The 22,824-nt window shown below is 43.9% G+C and overlaps 1 protein-coding gene across 1 annotated transcript in view; it reads right to left on the bottom strand.

The window, feature by feature from the left end:
- Positions 1-22,824, bottom strand: part of LOC147856494 (uncharacterized) — a 98,338-nt gene that overhangs the window by 24,892 nt on the left and 50,622 nt on the right. Inside the window, exon 2 of the mRNA XM_087329842.1 lies at positions 215-625. Within this exon, the coding sequence (XP_087185968.1) occupies positions 215-625 (411 nt within the window). The remainder of the gene's footprint in view (positions 1-214; positions 626-22,824) is intronic.

Genomic DNA, 22,824 nt, shown 5'->3' with positions numbered 1-22,824 from the left:
ATAAACTTGCATAATTGGTTGTAAATGAAACATTTGGAGTCGACCAATAAGTGTGCTTGAACAAGGAAAACAACAGGCATACATGATATACATATGTATATATATATATATCATAGGGATGAATATTTATGAGACAAACTTAGATGCACAAGGAGACATTGAATTGAAAGTTATATATACATACATATATATATATATATATAGGTGGGCATACCTCCTCATCAACTTCTTCATGTGGTCTCGGATTCGTCTCATTCGACATTCCGAGAAGAGACTTCAGACTAGAGGGTCTGTCCATAAGGTAGAGCTCGTAGTTCTCGACCGCGAAGTCACTTATGAGGTCCGCGATTGTCTCGGGCGAGGTCGTCCATTTCCGAAACACATTAATCAGGTTCAATCCCGACTCGGGCATGTGGTCCTTGGACCGATCCATAAACTCGGCACACAAGTCTCTGTAATGTTCCCAAGTCGCCGAGGTGTCCCAGCTGTTGAGACTTCGATTCTCTCTCGTTTGCCGGGACTTGATGAAGAGGATGGCCAAAAGGATTCGTAGCTCGTAGGTTGTGACTACCTTACTTGCCTTGTGTGCCTTCCTTTCATCATCAGGGCTCAGCATTTTCCTGAGCTTGTAATTTACCCCGGCTGTTATGAGGATTCCCAGCATATGAATGAGGAATGTGGTGTTCTCTGCCTGTGTCACCTTGATTCCAAGATCACTTTCACGAAGTAGCAGTTCGTAAAAGAGACAAGAGTTAAGGTCTTCAGGCACCCTCCAAATGCTACATACATTGGTATGTATGGTGTACAGTCTGGATTGGACCTCCTGATCATCCTCCAGAAGGTTTGGGAGGTGTAGTGCAGACTTGGCAGACTCCAGGATCAGTGTGATGGTCGCATCCAGCTTCGCCTCTAGATCCACCACCTGTGCTGCAATCCATGTGTACTTCAATTTGTCGTCCAGAAGCTTCATGGACTTCTTCGAGATCTCCTTCAGCCGTTCCTTGTCTTGGAGACCAGTGATTTCATTTGTGTTTTTGTTCAATTTCACTTTGTTGCCGATCCTCACCATTTGAGCCTTGATTTTGTCCCTCTTCCTCTCATTCCTGATGTCTTTTAGAAGCCGATTCACATTGTCATCCGTAACGTGTTGCTCCACCAATTCAGGGATATCGTTGTATGTCATGATGAGAAGCACCGGAATGGCGCTGTCCGCGACGATCCCCATGAGATTGCAATCATCCGCGAATCTGTTGTCGGATGCACTGAACACATACCATATGAGGTTGATCCGTTCCGACTCCTCATTTCTCTTCTGCCGCTCCTCGATGAACTGTTTCACGGTTTGGAGATTCTCTTCACCACGCACGTCCATGCCATTGCTGTCATGGATGACAAGCTCTGGGAGGCCCTCGTCCTGCAGGCACCGCCATTCTTTGCGGATGTCCTGGACACCGGCCACAGCTTTATCCCCAAGATTGCAGGGCCCCTCCTTGCCAACGATCAAGCGGATGAGGGTGGTCTTGCCACAGCCCGAACGTCCCACTACCAGGATGCGAACGGTCCTATACAGATCTGCTGATCGGAAGTGTTTGTTGTATATAATCTTCAATTGTTCCCTACGTGTATATTGGTCTGTCGATCCTTTCTTTGTATATTGATCTGCCGGTTTTGGGGCTGTTGATCCTTCCTTTGTATGTTGATCTGCCGTTTTTGGGTCTACTGATCGTTCTCTTGTATATTGATCTACCGGTTTTGGGTCTGTTGATGCTTCCCTTGTATCTTGATCTGCCGGTTTTGATTCTTCAGGTTTGCCTCTTAGACAGCAACACCACTTCATGTTTAATTCTTTTGCTTTTGGACCAAATACTAACTAATGAAGCTGCTGCTGTATGTTATTAGTTAGTACTTAATATTTAACACCAATCCCTGTTTTTGGCAATGTAGGACTTACTTTAAAATCAGAAACCCTCTCCATGTGGAAAGGGACTTTGAGATGTCGATAATGAGAGCTGTCAAAATGATGTATTGTCACCCACTTCTGTTTCCTGGCTGGTTAGACGACAGGAAACTATTCCCATCCAAGTTGTGGTGGGAGCCATTTTCTAAATGTATTATGTCCGAATGACTTGTCATCACAAGCACACGTACATTCACATGCACACACACACACACACACACACATACACAAATGAATTGTCATCGTAAGTATAATTTCTTTTAGGTTCTATGGATTACAATGTTCAAGAAATTCATGGAAGTCAGGACGTTCTTGACATCAAACGAGACCAAGAAATCGGCCAAGTGAGTCTTCCATATCCAATTGAGAGAGAGAGAGAGAGAGAGAGAGAGAGAGATCCTCATTAATAATCAACTTTGGCCCAATCAAATTCATAAAATGAGTAATACATAACTCAATAACCTTGACTGGGTCTATAACGGGTCTATAACAATGGCATCCCCTATCTTAATTTGTTGTACCACATTTGAACGAGCATATGGTGGTCTTAATCCTTGAAAAGAAAACATATGAGATTGTGATTGATTATCTATAAATGCCTCCTTTAATTCACGTAGTCTTATCTCTTGTCTGTTGATAACTTTGACAAGACAAATTCTTCACAATGTCCTGTACTTGAACGAACTTGAACATCCAAAAGCTCTTCATCATGTGGATTATTCATCAATAGTACATTGCATCGCGTAAGAATATATGAAAACTTATCAATCAATTTCTTGCGTCTTTTAGCATTAATCATACCATCCATACGATGAATATCATTGATGTTTTGTACTGTTGTATCCCATGCATGCCATCCTTTTTAAATAACTTATTCTGAAAACATGCCAAAATTTTGTTACATATAGGCATCAAATAAAGAATGTACAATAATAAAGAAGAATTAAACCTCAAAAGAACTCATTACCTGTTCAAAAATCATCAAGATATCCGTACCCCAAAAGCATTACTCGACAAAAAGCGGTTGTATGATCAATGGCACGACTCATGATGTGGCCATGGATATGCTAACATGGAGAAGGACGTTTACTTTCTAGTAGTGCCATTAATTATTGCCTTTTGAGAGGAAGACGAAGTGTAAATAGGCTCCACTAATTTTTATTGTTCATGACTCAATTTTGTAGATCGATCGCAACTGTAGAGCAACAATCCTTTTGTGATGATTGATGAGTTGAACAACTTGCAAGGCTTATCACGATAATGGGTACACTGTTTTCCTCTAATAGTTGGGGCATTACCCAGATTCTCTACAAGCTCCCAAGTCCAATAACTAGGCGTACACATATTACTCCAACCAATTGACTAGGTACTCTAGCTATCCAAAAGAACTTGTTCCCTAAACATTGGTCCATTGGTAAGGTGAACGACATAAGTTATTTCCTTAGAGTACATCAATGAAAGTTTTAGTATATTGATAAACTAGACGAGAAGCTAGATTTGTCTTGAGGTGAACTGGTAAGTGTTATCAATTCTAATCTAAAAGGTTTCGGGTTTGATATTAATCTCTACAAAACATTTTCATAGTTTATTTTTCTACTACTTGATCTCAAATCCTTACTCATCATTGCAGATAGAGGTTAGATGTAATGCTTTGATAGGTTTCTATAGCTTCAAACGATATTTTAATAGCTCTTAGTTTGTGATCATCCATCTTTTGATTCTATAGGATCCATTTATTATTCTCTACAACATAAATAAAAAGTATCATGTGAATTATATATTTTACGTAGAAGCTTAGTATGTAGATTAATCCAAATTATACTTTCTACAATTAACCAAATAGAAAACTATTCACATGTAATGGGAAATTAGGTTTTAAACCCAAAACGTAATACTTATAGTGTAACAACTTACCACTAGGGTAACCTAATTACAATGGAGAGAGAGAGAGATAGACCTAGATCGCTTGTATATAGGCTTGTAGGGTAAGCTGATCGTTCTCTTGTATGTTCATCTCCTGGTTTTGGGTCTGTTGATCCTTTCCTTGTATCTTGATCTGCCGGTTTTGGGCCTGTTGATCCTTCCTTTGTATGTTGATCTGCCGGTTTTGGGTCTACGGATACTTCCCTTGTATCTTGATCTGCCGGTTTTGATTCTTCAGGTTTGCCTCTTAGACAGCGACACCACTTCATGTTTAATTCTTTTGCTTTTGGACCAAATACTAACTAATGAAGCTGCTACTGTATATTATTAGTTAGTACTTACTATTTAACACCAATCCCTGTTTTCAGCAATGTAGGACTTGCTTTAAAATCAGAAACCCTCTCCATGTCGAAAGGGACTTTGAGCTGTCAAAATTATGTATTGTCACCCACTTCTGTTTCCTGGCTGGTTCGAAGACAGGAAACTATTCCCATCCAAGTGCTGGTGGGAGCCATTTTCTAAATGTATTATGTCCAATTGACTTGTCATGAGAAGCACACGTACATTCACATGTACACACACACACACACAAATGAATTGTCCTCGCAAGTATAATTTCTTTTAGGTTCTATGGATTACAATGTTCAAGAAATTCATGGAAGTCAGGATGTTCTTGACATCAAACGAGACCAAGAGATCGGCCAAGTGAGTCTTCCACATACAATAGAGAGAGAGAGAGAGAGAGAGAGAGAGAGAGAGAGAGAGGAGAGAGAGAGAGAGAGAGAGAGAGAGAGAGAGAGAGATCCTCATTAATAATCAACTTTGGCCCAATCAAATTCATCAAATGAGTATAACATAATTCAATAACCTTGACTGGGTCTACAACAATGTCATCCCTTATCTTAATTTGTACCACACTTGAACGAGCATATGGTGGTCTTAGTCCTTGAAAAGAAAACATATGAGATTGTGATTGATTATCTATAAATGCCTCCTTTAATTGACGTACTCTTGTCTATTGATAACTTTGACAAGACAAATTCTTCATAATGTCTTGTACTTGAACGAACTTGAACATCCAAAAGCTCTTCATCATGTGGATTATTCATCAATAGTGCATTGCACCGCGTAAGGATATATGAAAACTTATCAATCAATTTCTTGCGTCTTTTAGCATTAATCATACAATCCATACGATGAATATCATTGATGTTTTGTACTGTTGTATCCCACGCATGCCATCCTTTTGAAATAACTTGTTCTGAAAACATGCCAAAAATTTGTTGCATATAGGCATCAAATAAAGAATGTACAATAATAAATAAGAATTAAACCTCAAAGGAACTCGTTACAATAAAATAAAATAATAAATAAGAATGTACAATAAAATAATATTAATTTAGTAGATATGACACACATATTTTCATTTAAAGAAAAAAGAAGGTAAAACATGATTTCAAATTGTTGTACTCACCATCTCATCTCTGACCACATCATCAACTTTTCAATCTCATAGGAGAAAGCAAGACAAGACTAGGAAGATGCTAGCATAATTGTCTTTGGATTTTTGTTAAGGTGGTAAACTTGTTACTTATGTTTTCGTGATGCTAAATTGGAGATACGGAATGGAGTGAAAGCATGTGTGAAAAAGTAAAACAGGGAGAATGTGTAGCACATGGGAAAAGGGGCAAAGAAAGGGGAGCCACAAAGTATACATATGTGTACGTCATTTATGTTTAGGAAAGCGCAATTTGCCCCCCCATTTTGGCTATCCTCCCCTCCCTAAATTTATAGAAAGTAATATAACCAAATGAAATTGTTTATTAATTAATTAATAAACTCAGCATAGCTGTGATTCTCACATATTGCAAGTGCGTCCATTGTGACCAGCTTGACCACATTTGGAACATTTGCGACCGGTAGAGTACTCAAATAGTGACTTCTCCCTTTGGTTGGCCTTTTTGTTGCATATAGGCATCAAATAAAGAATGTACAATAATAAAGAAGAATTAAACGTCAAAGGAACTCATTACCTATTCAAAAATCATCAAGATATCCGTACCCCAAAAGCATTACTCGACAAAAAGCGGTTGTATGATCAATGCGCACGACTCGTGATGTGGCCATGGATATGCTAACATGGAGAAGGACGTTTACTTTCCAGCAGTGCCATTAATTATTGCCTTTTGAGAGGAAGACAAAGTGTAAATAGGCTCCACTAATTTTTATTGTTCATGACTCAATTTTGTAGATCGATCACAATTGTAGAGCAACAATCCTTTTGTGATGATTGATGAGTTGAACAACTTGCAAGGCTCATCACGATAATGGGTACACTGTTTTCGTCTAATAGTTGGGGCATTACCCAAATTCTCTACAAGCTCCTAAGTCCAATAACGAGGCGTACACATATTACTCCAACCAATTGACTAGGTACTCTAGCTATCCAAAAGAATTTGTTCCCTAAACATTGGTCCATTGGTAAGGTGAATGACATAAGTTATTTCCTTAGAATACATCAATGAAAGTTTTAGTATATTGATAAACTATACGAGAAGCTACATTTTTCTTGAGGTGAACTAATAAAGGTTATCTATTCTAATATAAAAGGTTTCAGGTTTGATATTAATCTCTACAAAACATCTTCATAGTTTATTTTTCTACTACTTGATCTCGAATCCTTACTCATCATTGCAGATAGAGGTTAGATGTAATGCTTTGATAGGTTTCTATAGCTTCAAATGATATTTTAACATCTCTTAGTTTGTGATCATCCATCTTTTGATTCTGTAGGATCCATTTATTATTCACTACAACATAAATAAAAAGTATCATGTGAATTATATATTTTACGTAGAAGCTTAGTATGTAGATTAATCCAAATTATACTTTCTACAATTAACCAAATAGAAAACTATTCACATGTAATGGGGAAGATCAAATTTGGATGTTGAGCAATGAAACAAATAGGCAAATGTGCGTAAGCCCACTACCATGATGCGAACGGTGCTATACAGATCTGCTGATCGGAAGTGTTTGTTGTAGATAATCTTCAATTGTTCCCTACGTGTATATTGGTCTGTTGATCCTTTCCTTGTATATTGATCTGCCGGTTTTGGGTCTATTGATCCTTCCCTTGTATCTTGATTTGCCGGTTTTGATTATTCAGGTTTGCCTCTTAGACAACAACACCACTTCATGTTTAATTCTTTTGCTTTTGGACCAAATACTAACTAATGATGTTGTTACTGTATATTATTAGGTAGTACTTAATATTTAACACCAATCCCTGTTTTTGGCAATGTAGGACTTGCTTTAAAATTAGAAACCCTCTCCATGTTGAAAGGAACTTTGAGATGTCGATAATGAGAGTTGTCAAAATTATGTATTGTCACCCACTTCTGTTTCCTGGCTGGTTTGACGAGAGGAAACTATTCCCATCCAAGTGGTGGTGGGAGCCATTTTTTAAATGTATTATGTCGGAATGACTTGTCATCACAAGCACACGTACATTCACACACACACACACACATACACAAATGAATTGTCCTCGTAATTATAATTTCTTTTAGGTTCTATGGATTACAATGTTCAAGAAATTCATGGAAGTCAGGACGTTCTTGACATCAAAAGAGACCACGAGATCGACCAAGTCAGTCTTCCACATCCAATCATGAGAGAGAGAGAGAGAGAGATCCTCATTAATAATCAACTTTGGCCCAATCAAATTCATAAAATGAATAATACATAACTCAATAGCCTTGACTTGGTCTACAACAATGTCATCCCCTATCTTAATTTTTACCACATTTGAACGAGCATATAGTGATCATAATCCTTGAAAAGAAAACATATGAGATTGTGATTGATTATCTATAAATGCCTCCTTTAATTGATGTATTCTTGTCTATTCATAACTTTGCGAAGACAAATTCTTCACAATGTACTGTACTTGAACATCCAAAAGCTCTTAATCATGTGGATTATTCATCAATAGTACATTGCACCGCGTAAGAATATATGAAAACTTATCAATCAATTTCTTGCGTCTTTTAGCATTAGTCATACCATACATACGATGAATATCATTGATGTTTTGTACTGTTGTATTCCATGCATGCTATCCTTTTGAAATAACTTGGTCTGTAAACATGCCAAAAATTTGTTGCATATAGGCATCAAATAAAGAATGTACAATAATAAAGAAGAATTAAACCTCAAAGGAACTCGTTACTCGTCCGAAAATCATCAAGATATCCGTACCCCAAAAGCATTACTCGACACGACCGGTAACTATGGCCACGTAAAGATGGGAAATGACGGTGAATGGAAGATTTTGGGCATAGGAACTGTGTGTTTGCTAACATCTACTGGCTGCAAATTGATATTGAAGGATTTAAGCCATGTTCCGAATGTCAGATTGAATATGATATCGGCTGTACGGCTTGATGATGAAGGGGATAGTGGTAGCTTTCGAAATGGTACATGGAAGTTTTGTAAAGGGAGCCTGATTGTGGCTCGAGCCCAAAAACAGAACACATTGTATGTGATGTATGCAAAGTTGTGCCGAGATGAAGCAAATGTAGTGGTTGGCTCAGATGGTGAGTTGTGGCATAAAAGGCTCAGACACATGAGCGAAAGGGGAATGCATATCCTTGCGGAAAAGGATCTTCTATATTCTTAGGATACTTAGAAGAAGAATTTGGATATAGGATGTGGGATCTCCATGATAAGAAGGTGATAAGAAGTCGCGATGTTATATTCATCGAAGACTGGAAGCAACAAAGACCAAAGGTGTCTTCCCAATCGACTACTGTTATGGAGCCGACACTAATCAATCCCACTCCCACACAACCAGTTGGAAGACAACAGTCGGTTGATGAAGCCGAATCTGAGTCGGCCGGCAATCAATAGCAAACAGATGCTCACGAAACTGAGTCGGAAGATGAGTTGGCAGAAGAAACCGAATCTGAGTCGGTTGGTGAAGGAAGAAGATATCCCCAAAGACGAAGGAAGACATCCTCTCAGTATCCAGCCAGTCAATATATTCTCTTGACTGATGAAGGGGAACCATAATGCTATGAAGAGGTCATGACTGATGTACATAAGGAGAAGTGGTATAATGCCATGCAAGAGGAAATGGATTCCTTGCATGAGAACTTCACCTATGAGTTAATAGAGTTGCGTGATGGTAAAAAGGCACTTAGAAACAAATGGGTCTACAAATTAAAGATTGGAGAAGATGGAAGTACACTTAGGTATAAGGCTCACATTGTCATGAAGGGTTTCCAACAGAAAAAGGGTGTTGATTTTGATGAGATTTTTGCTCCAGTTGTCAAGATGACTTCCATCCAGAGTGTTTTGAGTATGGCCGCCAATATGAATTTGGAAATTGAACAGTTGGATGTTAAAACAACATTCTTGCATGGTGAGTTGGAAGAGGAAATCTATATGCAACAGCCGGAAGGTTTTGAGGTGAAAGGAAAAGAGAATCTTGTATGTAAGTTGAAGAAAAGTCTGTATGGGATAAAGCAAGCCCCACGACAATGGTATAAGAAATTTGAGCCCTTCATGTTGGAACATGGATTCCACAAAACACAAGCTGATCATTGTGTATTTGTGAAAAGGTATGATGAAGGTGATTTTCTTATTCATTTGTTATATGTGGACGATATGTTGGTTGTTGGATAGGATGGCAAAAAGATTACAAGCTTGAAGAAAGCATTGAGCAAATCTTTCGCCATGAAAGACTTAGGGCCGGCAAAATAGATTTTGGGGATGCATATAGTCTGGGACAGGACTAAAAACATGTTATGGCTGTCACAAGAGAAATATGTGACGAAAGTGTTGCAAAGGTTCAACATGGACAATGCAAAATCCGTTGGATCTCCATTGCCGGTGGATTGTAAGCTAAATTCAAGACAATGTCCGAAAGCTGAGAAAGATAAGGCAGAGATGAGGAGGGTGCTGTACGCATCAGCTGTTGGTAGCTTAATGTATGCTATGGTCTACACAAGGCCGGACATTGCATTTGTTGTTGGGACAGTTAGTCGGTACATGAGTAATCCAGGAAAGGAGCATTGGGCAGCCGTAAAATGGATACTTAGATGCCTCAAAGGAACTTCGAGGGTATGCCTTAGATATGGCTCCGGAAAACCTATGCTAGAAGGTTTTACAGACTCTGATATGTCGAGGGATGTAGATTCCAGCCGATCCACATCAGGGTATGTGATGACTTATTTAGGGGGAGCCATGTCATGGCAATCAAGATTGCAGAAGGTTGTGGCTTTGTCAACCACAAAGGCTGAATATATGGCTGCAGTGGAAGCCGGAAAAGAATTAATTTGGATGAGAGATTTTTTAAGTGAACTAGGAATGAAACAAGGAACATTCCTACTTCATTGTGATAACCAGATTGCAATACACCTCGCGAAGAATGTTGCCTATCACTCTCGTACAAGGCACATTCAAAGGAGGTATCATTGGTTGCGAGAGAGAGTGGAAGAAAATGAGTTCACCTTAGCAAAGATCCATATTGACGAAAATGGATCAGATATGCTTACTAAAGTCTTGCCGATGGAAAAACTTGTTGCGTGCCGGCAAAAGATTGGTTTGGTTGACTCTCCCCCTACAGGAGTGAAGGGGGAGTTTGTTATGCAAAGGAGTCCCTCCTTGCATGGGAGTCGGCAGAAAAGTCGACTTGAGAGTCGGCTAAGAGGCCAAAATGAGTTGGCTGACCGAAATTAGCCGAAAAGCCGAAAAGAGTCTGCTGACTGAATTCGGTCAAAAGAGCCAAAATGAGAGTCGGCTAGTTGGAATCGGTCAGAGAGCTAAAAGAATAATTGGTTGGCCGAAGAACCAAAACACTGAAAGAAGAGTCAGTTGACCGAATTCAAATTCAACTGATTAGAAGTTCAAACACACATATACATATATATGTATGTCTTCATATATATGTGTATGAAATGACTTAGTATATATATACTGACTGGCGTAGTAGTGCGTCTGCATGTGGGATAACTCACTAGGAGTAAAAATAGTGAAAAAGGCGTGAAAGTATACTTAAATGAAATAGTGAGCGCGTGAGATATATATATGTGTATATAGTGCAAGAGAAGAGATGAACAGAGAACGACTCTGAGAGATCACAATAGCGGCTGTGTGAGTGCCATATCTCAGAAGCTGAGAGTGAGAAGAAAAGTTGAGTGAAACAGAAAACAAGAGAGAGAGATTAAAATAGAGAAGCTAAGGAAGTTTCGAATAGGAAAGAGATCTACGTGCTAGGGTTTGGTGTTCTCATCTGAAATTGTGGTTTCAGAGAACATTCAGACTAGATCAGGTTCTTTCATTCCATGGTTGTATTTTGTTTTCTATTCTAGTGGAAAGTTCTGTTCCGTGGTTTTTTCCCTAAAATCAGGGTTTTCCACGTAAATTGTGTGCTACTCTTTATTTCTATTTATGTCTAAGTTGATTTCGTAATTTTGCCTGAGTGAAATCTTTTCAATGTGTACTTCAATTTGCCATCCAGAAGCTTCATGGACTTCTTCGAGATCTCCTTCAGCCCTTCCTTTGTCTTGGTCACCATTGATTTCATGTGTGATTGGGTCCACTCTCACTTTGTTGCTGATCCTCACCATTTGAGCCTTGATTTTGTCCTTCTTCCTCTCATTCCTGATGTCTTTTAGAAGCCGATTCACATTGTTATCCGTAACATGTTGCTCCACCAATTGAGGGAAATCGTTGTATGTCATGCCCGAACGTACCACTACCAGGATGCGAATCGTCCTATATAGATCTGCCAATCGGAAGCATTTGGTTGTATATTTTCTTCAATCATCTGTGAATATGGGAAGGATTCTTCCTGTCCGGAGGTGAGGAAACATACGTTGATCCTTCAGGTTTGCCCCCCTAGACATCAACACCATTTCATGTTTAATTCTTTTGCTTTTGGACCAAATACTAACCAATCCCTGTTTTTGGTAGTGTAGGACTTGCTTTAAAATCAGAAACCCTCTCCATGTCCAAAGCGACTTTGAGACCTTGATAATTAGAGGTTTGAGTCTTTTTAGATCTATTGGCGTTGCCATAGCTACCTACCATCCATGAAACTTACATAGTTTACCACTAGGAACCTGACACTATTATTGCTTGCAGAATATCCTAACTCACTCTTAAGGGGATAAGGATAGGGTTCATTATTAGTTCTTGTTTTGGTAGCCAGTCTCACTTACTTTGTCATTCACATACACACAAATACACATACACACACACTAGCGATCACATACACAAATTGTCTTCCCATGTTGAATTTTTGTTGGGTTCTATGGATGTAACAACTTTTGAGCTTTTACATGTTCAAGAAATTCATGGAACTCAAGACGTTCTTGAGGCCAAACAACGTCAACAAATTAGCCAAGTGAGTCTTCCACATCCAACTGAGAATTAGGTGGGATTGTTGTAAGTATGACCAAGTCATACAACGAAAGTGAGAGAGAGAACACACACACACACACACACAACCCAGATGGATGTAGCTTTTTTGGTTAAGGTTGCCCAATGGAGACTAGAAAGTCATGGGTTCAACCCCGTTTTTTTTACAAGAAAAAAATAGCCATTTATAGGCATCGACACTAGCACTTCGCTCAGTGACATTAGAAGTTTTCTTTGCGATGCCCTACATGCGTCAAAACCATGTTGCACAACAACAATACGAAAGCAAGACAATTAGTGAGTTTGGCATCGGTAACATTGCTTTTGGCACTAGCACATTGCTCTACAACTCTTTATAACATTAGAACATTTCTTTGCGATGCCCTACATGCGTCAAAACCGTATCACACAATGATAGTATGAAAGGGACATTGTTAGTGATGAGTTTTAGCATCGTCAACACCCCTTTCTATTGTAGTGTTGAATGTCATTTCACATTCGTAATATTAAACCTTGGTGACAAAACATTCTCGATGCTCAAACTAAACATTTGAGATGAAAAGAAATCCACGTGAATTCAAAATTAGATGGTTATTCTGAACTATGAGTACTTCTATTTATTTAGTTTTATAGAAAGATGCACCTTAGTATATTACTTGACAATTGTACGTAGAGAAAACAAAAGGAGGCATTTCATCTTACTTCTATTGTGATACAAAGGCTAGTACAAGCATCTGATCAAACAGATGATGTCGTATATGATACAAGTGGAGCAATAACTATCAACAATGCAACATAAAAGAAGGTATGGCATAATTATAGTTCAAACCAGAAGTTGTATCTGAAAATAAGTGAAGCCCTTGCCATCATTTCTTAAAAGGCCAAATGACGTTGCCACAGAACATCAGTAGAACCCTGTTGATCATCTTATCGACCACGTAGTGTGTGGACAAATAACATCCAAAATTCAATAAGCATAGTGTGGAGATGTATGTGAGCATTGTTAAAAACAGAATCACATCTCGCTTTCCATATTATCCAAACAGCCAACAATGTAATAGTACGCCAAATAACCAGGTTTTCAAATCTGAACTGTGGATTACAAGACGAAAATTCTAAACTATGAGCACCTTCTTAAATTTAACTTCATGGAGTTTACTATTTTACTACAAGACTGCAATGTTTCGGAATCAGGGATTCATTAATGCATAAAGGGGCATGTATATTTTGCCGTTTTTTAATAAAAAGTGGATATTAAACATTGCAAAAAACATGCAATGCTAATAACCATTTAAAATTAAGCATAGCCTACAAGAATGTAGTGTCATTTTTATACTAGAAAGTTATGATAAATGTCTTGGTAATAAATGCATTAGATATAAACAATGATCAAGCCCACTTTGTCACTTTATCCCCACATGTATTCTTAGAATGCACATTTGGTGATAGCACCCCCAATGAGGATTAACTATTGTGCAACTTGCCCACCTAGTTCGATGAGGTGTCAATGTGGGAAACCGTAGATGAGTATGACAAAATGTATTTAAGAGAAGAGGGAAGTAGAGTAATGGGATTGAGTCTAGACTACTTAGTTTCACTAGAAGAATATTCTCTGTTGGTAGTTGGCTAAGATGTATTTGACAGGAACTACACGCTCCGATGAACAACGCTCAGCCACAACCGAGCTTAGAATCAAGCACAGAAAAAAATGGGGAATGAATGCACGACAAAATGGAGAGAAGAGTACACAGGATGTTTACGTGGAAAACCCAAACACGGGAAAAACCACGGCAGTCCACTGACTGCTAACTATCACTATGTAACAATATACAATAAATGAACACAGAGGCAACGACCTCTTGTTCACTGTCTTCGCCACATGCGGCGGTTACAACAGAGATACGAACACTTCATCTCTTTCTCTCTCTCACTCTCTGTACAGTGTTGCGCTCTAATCTTGCGCCAACAAGAATGACCACAACTGAATCACTAAGTTTGCCCTAAGTCATATTTATACTCATATGACTTTTCGGCTATTTACAAATATAGTCCCGATGGACTCTCAGAAAACATATTTACAAATATGTCCCTTCATCCGGTGAGTACTTCTCACCGGGCCTTCACCATCCGGCTCTTGCCGGGTACTCGTCATCCGGTTCTCACTGGGTCTTCCGTTGCCGGGTACTCCACATCCGATTCTCACCGGGTCTTCCGTTGCCGGGTACTCCACATCCGATTCTCACCGGGTCTTCCGTTGCCAGGTACTCCACATCCGGTTTCCCACCGGGTCTTCCGTTGCCGAGAGTTTGCTCATCAACACTGTTCTTCTCACTTCCCATCCGGAGGGACCTGTTTCCTAACAAACTCCCCCTTCACTCCGGCATGGGATGTCTTACAAGTCCGATCCGCTTCCGACATGCATCCAGCTTGTCGGGTATCAGTACTTTGGTCAGCATATTTGACCCGTTCTCGGCCGTGTGGATCTTTGTCATCGTGAACTCCTGGTAATCTACTCTTTCCCGGATCCAGTGATACCTTCGCTAGATATGCTTCGTCCGGGAATGGTAGGCCGCATTCTTAGCAAGGTGGATGGCACTTTGACTGTCGCAATAGAGCCAGTATTCATCTTGCCGGATACCGAGCTCTCCGATGATGTCTTTCATCCATAGTATTTCCTTGCCGGCTTCCACAGCCGCCATGTACTCTGCTCCGCCTCCGTGGTTGATAACGCCACCGTCTTCTGCAGCCTCGACTACAACGAAACGGCTCCCCCTGCATATGTCATTACATACCCGGATGTAGACCGGTTGGTATCCATATCAGCCGACATGTCTGAGTCGCTAAAACTGTCAAGTTGAGGTTTACCGGAGCCGAATCGGAGACACATATCCGAAGTGCCCTTCAAGTACCGAAGTATCCATTTTATCGTGTTCCAGTGCTCCTTGCTAGGATTGCTCATAAACCGGCTCACCACTCTAACTGCGTATCCTATATCTGGTCGGGTACACACCACTGCGTACATTAAGCTCCCGACGATAGAGGCATATGGTACCTTCGTCATATCAGCCTTCTCTACTTTCGTCTTTGGGCTTTGCTTACAAGATAATCTGCAGTTTGCTGGGAGTGTCGATCCGACCGGTTTCGCTTCTGACATGTTGAACCGTTGAAGCACCTTTGTCACGTATTTCTCTTGTGACAGCCACAGTTGCTTCGTTGACCGGCTCCAGATGATATGCATCCCCAGCATCTGTCTTGCCGGACCCAAGTCTTTCATCACGAAAGTTCGGTTGAGAGCCTTCTTCAGCATCCGTATTTTGGCTTGGTCCCGTCCGACGATCAACATGTCGTCCACGTACAGAAGGAGTATCAAGAAGTCGCCTCCTTCGAACTTCTTCACAAACACACAGTGATCGGCCTGCGTCTTGTGGTACCCTTGATCAGTCATGAAGGAGTCGAACTTCCGGTACCATTGTCGGGGAGCCTGCTTCAGTCCGTACAGGATCTTCTTCAATCGGCAAACCAGGTGCTCCTTCCCTTTCTCCACGAATCCTTCCGGTTGCTACATGTAGATCTCCTCTTCGAGGTCACCGTGAAGGAATGTCGTCTTCACGTCCAGCTGCTCTACCTCGAGGTCCATGCTTGCCACTATACTCAGCACCGTCCGAATGGAGGTCATCTTTACCACCGGCGCAAATATCTCGTCGAAGTCCACGCCCTTCTTTTGCTGGAACCCCTTCACCACGATCCTGGCTTTGTATCTCGGGGGGTTGCCGGCATCTCCCGGTTTCAACTTGTACACCCACTAGTTTCAGAGTGCCCGCTTTCCTTTCGGCAACTCCACCAATTCGTACGTATGGTTCTTGTAGAAAGTAGCGTGCGGAAGCAGGTATGAAGACAGAACAGAGGAAGGAAAATCAGGTTCAATGGAGAGCTTGGGCTTACATGGTATACGCGGGAGAGACAGAGAGAGTAGACACAAAAAACTATATTCAATAATAATACTCAAGTCTGTACATAAGACGTGCTCAATGAACACTTTTATACAAGTTCTGGAAGGACTGACCGAAGTACTGACAATACTTCAATGCTCATTAAGAGCTCCTACACTAACTCCCAAATATATTCCTCACGGAATATCTTTCCTAACGACCTCCCGGTTTACGAACTCAGCCTAACTGATCGGTCCCAACCGATCCGGTCCTCGGCTTCTTCAGCCGATCCGGCCGATGTTGAGCTTGTCTCTCAACAATCCCCCTCAAGCTCAACTCGAGGCTCTTCGGGATCCTCAGGTTCACGGCTCCTCGGGCTCACGGCTCCGGTTCCTCCTGGCTTCACGCCTCGCTCGCGCTCCTCGACCTGTTCGACTCCGCGCGCTTCGACCCTTCTGGTTGGCTTGTATGCTCATGCGGCCCTTATCAGCTCTTCTGCTGTTGCGGTGTTGACACTTCTCTTGCTACCTTTTCTTCCGCTTGCGCCTCAGTTTATTCAACGTGTCTGAATCAAACATCCGAACCGACTCAGCTACCTCCGATCGGTTTTCGCTCTCGTCCGAGTTGGCTTTCTCCAACTCGTCTTTGGTCTTCTCGCCCTTAATGGCGTCATCTTCCCCATGTGTGGTTGGCTTCAGCTCTCTCCTTCGGTTGCTCCCCTTCTGTCCTCTTCCGAACTTTACCACGGGTCCGCCCTCGGCTTCTTCAGCCGATCCGAAGTCGCCCTCAGCTTCTTCAGCCGATCGGTTTTCAACCGAGTCAACAAACGAGTCAACCGACTCAGTGTCGCGGTCTCCGCTCCTTTCCTGCTGCTTTGCTTGGTCGTTCGGGACTGTTCTCCCACTCAAGTTAGGCACGTCGAGGTGACGCAATCCGAGCGCACCTGAGAATTGCCGCAACTTGTCCAGACCAAGAGGCTTGGTGAAGATGTCGGCAGTCTGCCGATCCGTCGGAACATATTGAAGTTCGACTTCACCGGAAAGGACACGCTCACGGACGAAATGGTAGTGCACCTCAATGTGCTTGGTCTGTGCTTGGTCCGTGCGTGGATGCTGCTGAGGTTGTCGCAGTAGATCGTCGTCGGATCTAACACTTCCTCTTGCAGGTCCTTAAGTAGCCGCTTCAACCATATGGCTTCGCATGTCGCGACAGCCGCTCCTCGGTACTCAGCTTCGGTGCTCGACAACGCAACTGTCGGCTGCTTCTTATTGCTCCACGCTATCGTGGCAGTCCTAAGGGAGAACGCGTATCCAGACGTGGATCGGCGATCGGCGGCATTGCCAGCCCAATCAGCATCGGTGTAGCCGACTAACTGCGCGGCTGCACCGGTCCGATATAGCAGTCCACGGTCCTTAGTGCCGTTGACATACCGAAGTATGCGTTGCGCACACTGAAGGTGCTCCTCGGTAGGTCACGCCATTAACTAACTGATCACCCCGACCGGATAACTGAGGTCGGGTCGGGTGATGGTCAAATATATGAGGCTTCCGACAATTTGTCGGAACCTCGTCGGGTCGCATACCTTTCCCGTATCAGGACGAAGCTTGATGGTTCTGTCTAGAGGAGTCGAGTCGGTCTTACAGTCGGCCATCCCGAATTTGAAGAGCATACTCAGCACGTAGTGACGTTGGCTGATCAATATGCCGTCGGGGGTTACGGATCACTTCGATCCCGAGGAAGTAATGAAGGTCCCCTAGATCCTTCATGTCGAACGATGCCGCAAGCTGGAGCTTCACGCGGTCGATTTCACCTAGGTCAGCGCCGGTGATGACCAAGTCATCAACATATAGTAAAATACTAACCGGTCCAAGTCGACCTTGCCGGATGAACAGGGAAGAGTCCGATTTTGATGTGACAAAGCCCATCCGACGCAGTTGTTGCGTGATCTTCGCGTTCCAGGCACGCGGGGCTTGCTTCAGTCCGTAAAGGGACTTCTTTAGTCGGCATACTGCTGAGGAGTTCGTTCCGGAGTGAAATCCGGGGGGCTGTACCATGTACACCTGTTCCTCAAGGTCACCTTGCAGGAACGCATTCTTCACATCCATCTAATGTAAATGCCACCCCTTCACCGCAACTATAGCGAGCAAAACACAGACGGTCGTCATTTTCGCGACCGGCGCAAATGTCTCATCGTAGTCGATGCCGTGCTTCTGCGCGTAGCCCTTTGCCACTAGCCGAGCCTTGTACCGGGTGACTGAGCCATCGGTGTTGTACTTGACTTTGTACACCCATCTACACCCGATCGGCTTCACACCCTTCGGTGCGTCAACCAGGTCCCAGATCTCGTTCTCCGCCAATGCGTGCATCTCTTCCTCCATCACGGCACGCCAATTCACGTCTTTAGCCGCTTCTGCGTAGCTCTCCGGCTCACGCACTTCCGCTAGACGGGTCATGTACGCATAATGATGTGCCATGTACTCGTTGTATCCGAACCGCACAATTGGGTTCTTTTGGCGGGTAGATCGGCGTAATCTCACATTAGCCGATGTCGAGGCCTTCTCGGTCGACGCGGTCTTCACCTTTAAAGACCCGTCACCGGTTCCCTCGGAGTCGGACTAGCGTTGGTCTAACTCGTTCCTTTCCGTGCCGGAATCCGACACCTTCTTCTTCCCTTTCTCTTTGCGCGTAAGTCGTCTCCTCGGCTTCCTGCGCGGGGAATGCACGGCCGAGTCTCCACTACTCGCCGGCTCTTCATCGGACTGGTCATACCAACTGAGTCGTCCAATCGGTCCACTTAACCGGAGTGAAATCGAACTCTCTTCGCGGGTCTCGATTTCGGGCTCATCCGGAGGCATCTCGGCCTCGCTGACCTCATCGTCAGAGATCGGATTGGAGTCGGGGTTCCGAGTCGGGGGCCGGTACCAGGACGCGGACTCGTCGAACACAACGTCGCGGCTGACACGGGCTTGTTTGGTGCGAGGGTTATAGCATTTATAACCCTTCTGCTCGTTCGAGTAACCGACCAAGATGCACTTCTCGGCCTTTGCGTCCAGCTTCCTCCTTTTCTCCTTCGGTACATGCACATACGCAATGCTACCGAACACCCTCAAGTGTCGCAAGTTCGGCTTCGTTCCGAAATATAGCTCGTGTGTCGACACTTTGTCTCCGATCCGGTTCTGGATGTATACCGCGGTCTTTACCGCCTCGGCCCAGTAGAACTTGGGCAAGCTCTTCTCCTCTAGCATTGCCCGTGCCGCTTCCACAACTGACCGATTCTTCCTCTCGGCCACGCCGTTCTGCTCCGACGTGTATCTACAACTGAATTCGTGCCGAATTCCCATTTGTTGTAGATAACCGTTGAATTGACTGGAAAAATACTCTTTTCCGGCATCCGACTGCAGGCACTTGATCTTTCGTCCCGTTTCCGTTTCCACGAACCCTTTGAGGTCCCGGAAATAGTCGAAGACTTCGCTCTTCCTCTCAATGAGGTAGATCCACGTGTGCCGCATGTGGTCGTCAATGAAGGAGACGAAATATCGGCTCCCGCCAAGACTAACGTTTTGTGTCAGCCCCTATACATCGGAGTGTATAAGGTCGAGCTTATTCCGGCTCAGATTTCGCTCGTTGGGGAAAGGAAGTCGGTGTTGCTTCCCGAGCTAGCAGGCTTCACAAATTTGTGCCTTTCGTCCACTAAATTTGGGCAATCCGAACACTACCTGTTTCGATTGCAGATCTTGAAGCCGCTGGTAGTTGACGTGGCCTATCCGCTTGTGCCACAAGTCGATGTCCGACTCGGTCTTTTGTCCCTTCGCGAACATTGCGGTGCCGCCGTCAGTGGAGTTGAGGATGAACATCCTCCCGTCTCTGCGCCCTTGCGCAATCACACGGCCTTCTTCCTCAATGAAGCACCCTAGGTGTGTTAACCGAACCTCCATTCCTTGGTCGACGATCTGTCCGACCGAGACCAAGTTTTTCGTGATTGTCGGAACGTGCAGCACGTTCATGAGTTTCCCTTTCTGCCCGACATGGCTAAGGGGAACTTCTCCGAGCGTGTAGTACCTGTCAAAGTGGTATCCGAGCAAACAACATAGAAAAATGGAAGGAAGTGGTAGCGGATTCCCGGGCATGATGGTTCTCAATGCGCAGAACTACGTTGACTGGAAGATAAAAATGGAGGACCTTCTCATTGTGAAAGACCTGTACGAACCGATCGACAGAGCCAAGATACCCAAGGGGGTAGTGGAGTCGGAGTGAAAGCTACTGAACCGAAAGGCCGTGGCCACCATCCGGCAATGCGTCGATGTAAGTGTCCTTCAGCACGTGGCAAACGACACGAATGCCCACAAGATGTGGCAGAAGCTATCGGGTCTTTATGAGAGGAAGAATGCGCCGAACCAAACCTCATTGATGAGGAAAATAGTGAACCTCAAGTACCGGGACGGTAACAACATGGTAGAACACGTCAGCACGTTCATGGGGTATGTGAATCAACTTGCAGCGATCAAGTTTCCCCTGGATGACGCAATGCAGGCGATCATGCTGATGTGTACCTTGCCGGAGAGCTGGGAGAACTTGGTGGTTACTCTCAGTACCTCCTGCCAAGAAGAGAACTTGTCTTTACAGACGGTAAAGACAAGCATCTTAAATGAGGAGGCGCGTCGGAGGGACAAGGAACCGATACCCGACGTGAATGCACTCCTTACCGAATCGGAATGCGGAAGACAAAGGAACCGGAGTCCCCAGAACCGGGATAAGTCGGGGACTCAGTCAAAGTCAAGGGGGAGGCCCACGTGCTTTTACTGCGGCAAGCCGGGGCACTTCCAGAAAAACTGTCGACATCTCCGAAAAGACAAGGAAACCGACGGTACCGATTCGAAGCGGACACCGGACCGAAACGGTAAAGACTGGAGGGGGCCAAACCGGAAGGGAACGATGGCAATCGCGGCAAGTGAAGAAGAGTTGATGCTCATCACCGAGGAGAGTGAGTTGAACCTTGCCGGTGACGAGACAACGTGGGTTGTCGATTCTTGTGCGTCGTTCCACCTTACCCCAGACCGGAAATACTTCTCATCCTACACAGCCGGTGATCACGGATGTGTCCGGATGGGGAATGAAGGTACACGCCGAATTGTCGGCATAGGAGACGTGTGGTTGACAAAGCCAACCGGATGCAAACTACTGCTAAAGGATGTTCGACACGTTCCGGAGGTTCGACTGAACCTGATATCAGTCGGTCGGCTAGATGATGAAGGCTACATGGGTAGCATCCAGAACGGAGGCATGAAGTTCAACAAAAGGAGCCTGATTGTGGCTCGGGCCCGGAAGGTCAACACTCTTCTCCTGATGAATGCCCGGTTATGCCCGGAAGAAGTGAACGTGGCTTCCGACATTGCCGGTGAGCTGTGGCACAAGAGGTTGTGCCACATGAGCGAGAAGGGGATGAAGAGGCTTGCAGACGACAATCTCATTCCAGTGAAGAACGTGCACTTGGAGAAGTGCACTGATTGTCTGGCCGGTAAACAAAACCGGACCTCCTTCCGATCGAGGCCACCGATGAGATGTAATGCACCACTGGAGTTGGTGCATACTGATGTATGTCAAGTGGACACGAAGTCACATGCCGGAGCGTAGTACTTTGTGACGTTCATAGATGACCACAACCGGAAGCTGTGGGCCACACCGTTGAAGACAATGGATCAGGTGTTATCCGTCTTCAAAGAGCTCCACGCGAGAGTGGAAAGAGAAACCGGCCGGAAGCTGAAGGCGGTTCGAGCAGATAACAAAGGAGAATACCAGGGGCAATTCAGGGAGTATTGTCGCTCGAAGGGAATCCGGCTCGAATTTAGCGTGCCGAAGACGCTGGAACTGAACGGGCTGGCCGAGAGGATGAACCGGACCATAATGGAGAGGGTCTGGAGTATGCTGACACATGCAAAATTACCCAAGACTTTTTGGGCTGAGGCACTGTCGACGGCGACATATGTGATAAACAGATCACCCTCAGTACCCTTGGACGGAGACACACCACAGAGAGTCTGGACCGGTAAGGAAGTGTCCTACCGGTATATGAAGGTATTCGGGTGTCTTGCATATGTGCATGTAGCTAAGGACCGGAGAGGAAAACTAGATCCGAAGACCCGGCCATGCATATTCCTCGGTTACGGCGACGATGAGTTTGGCTACTGAGTGTGGAACCCGGCCGACAAGAAGGTATTCCGGAGTCGAGATATTATCTTCATGGAGGACAAGACTCTCGCCGACTGGGAGTCGGAGAAGAAGATAATGAACTCCGAGTCGACCGGTAAGGATCGATTCTACGATGAGCAGACCCAACCGGCAAGAGACCGGTTGACACTCGAGTAACTAGCCGGTTACGGTGAGGAGGGGATGAAGAGGCTTGCAGACGACAATCTCATTCCAGTGAAGAACGTGCACTTGGAGAAGTGCACTGATTGTCTGGCCGGTAAACAAAACCGGACCTCCTTCCGATCGAGGCCACCGATGAGATGTAATGCACCACTGGAGTTGGTGCATACTGATGTATGTCAAGTGGACACGAAGTCACATGCCGGAGCGGTGAGGATA

This window comes from Azolla caroliniana, unplaced genomic scaffold, assembly GCF_043228905.1.
Source record: "Azolla caroliniana isolate FFs.n. ecotype wild unplaced genomic scaffold, voAzoCaro1.0.p SCAF_13, whole genome shotgun sequence".
Lineage (NCBI taxonomy): Eukaryota > Viridiplantae > Streptophyta > Polypodiopsida > Salviniales > Salviniaceae > Azolla > Azolla caroliniana.
This window is presented reverse-complemented; position numbering and strand designations above follow the sequence as displayed.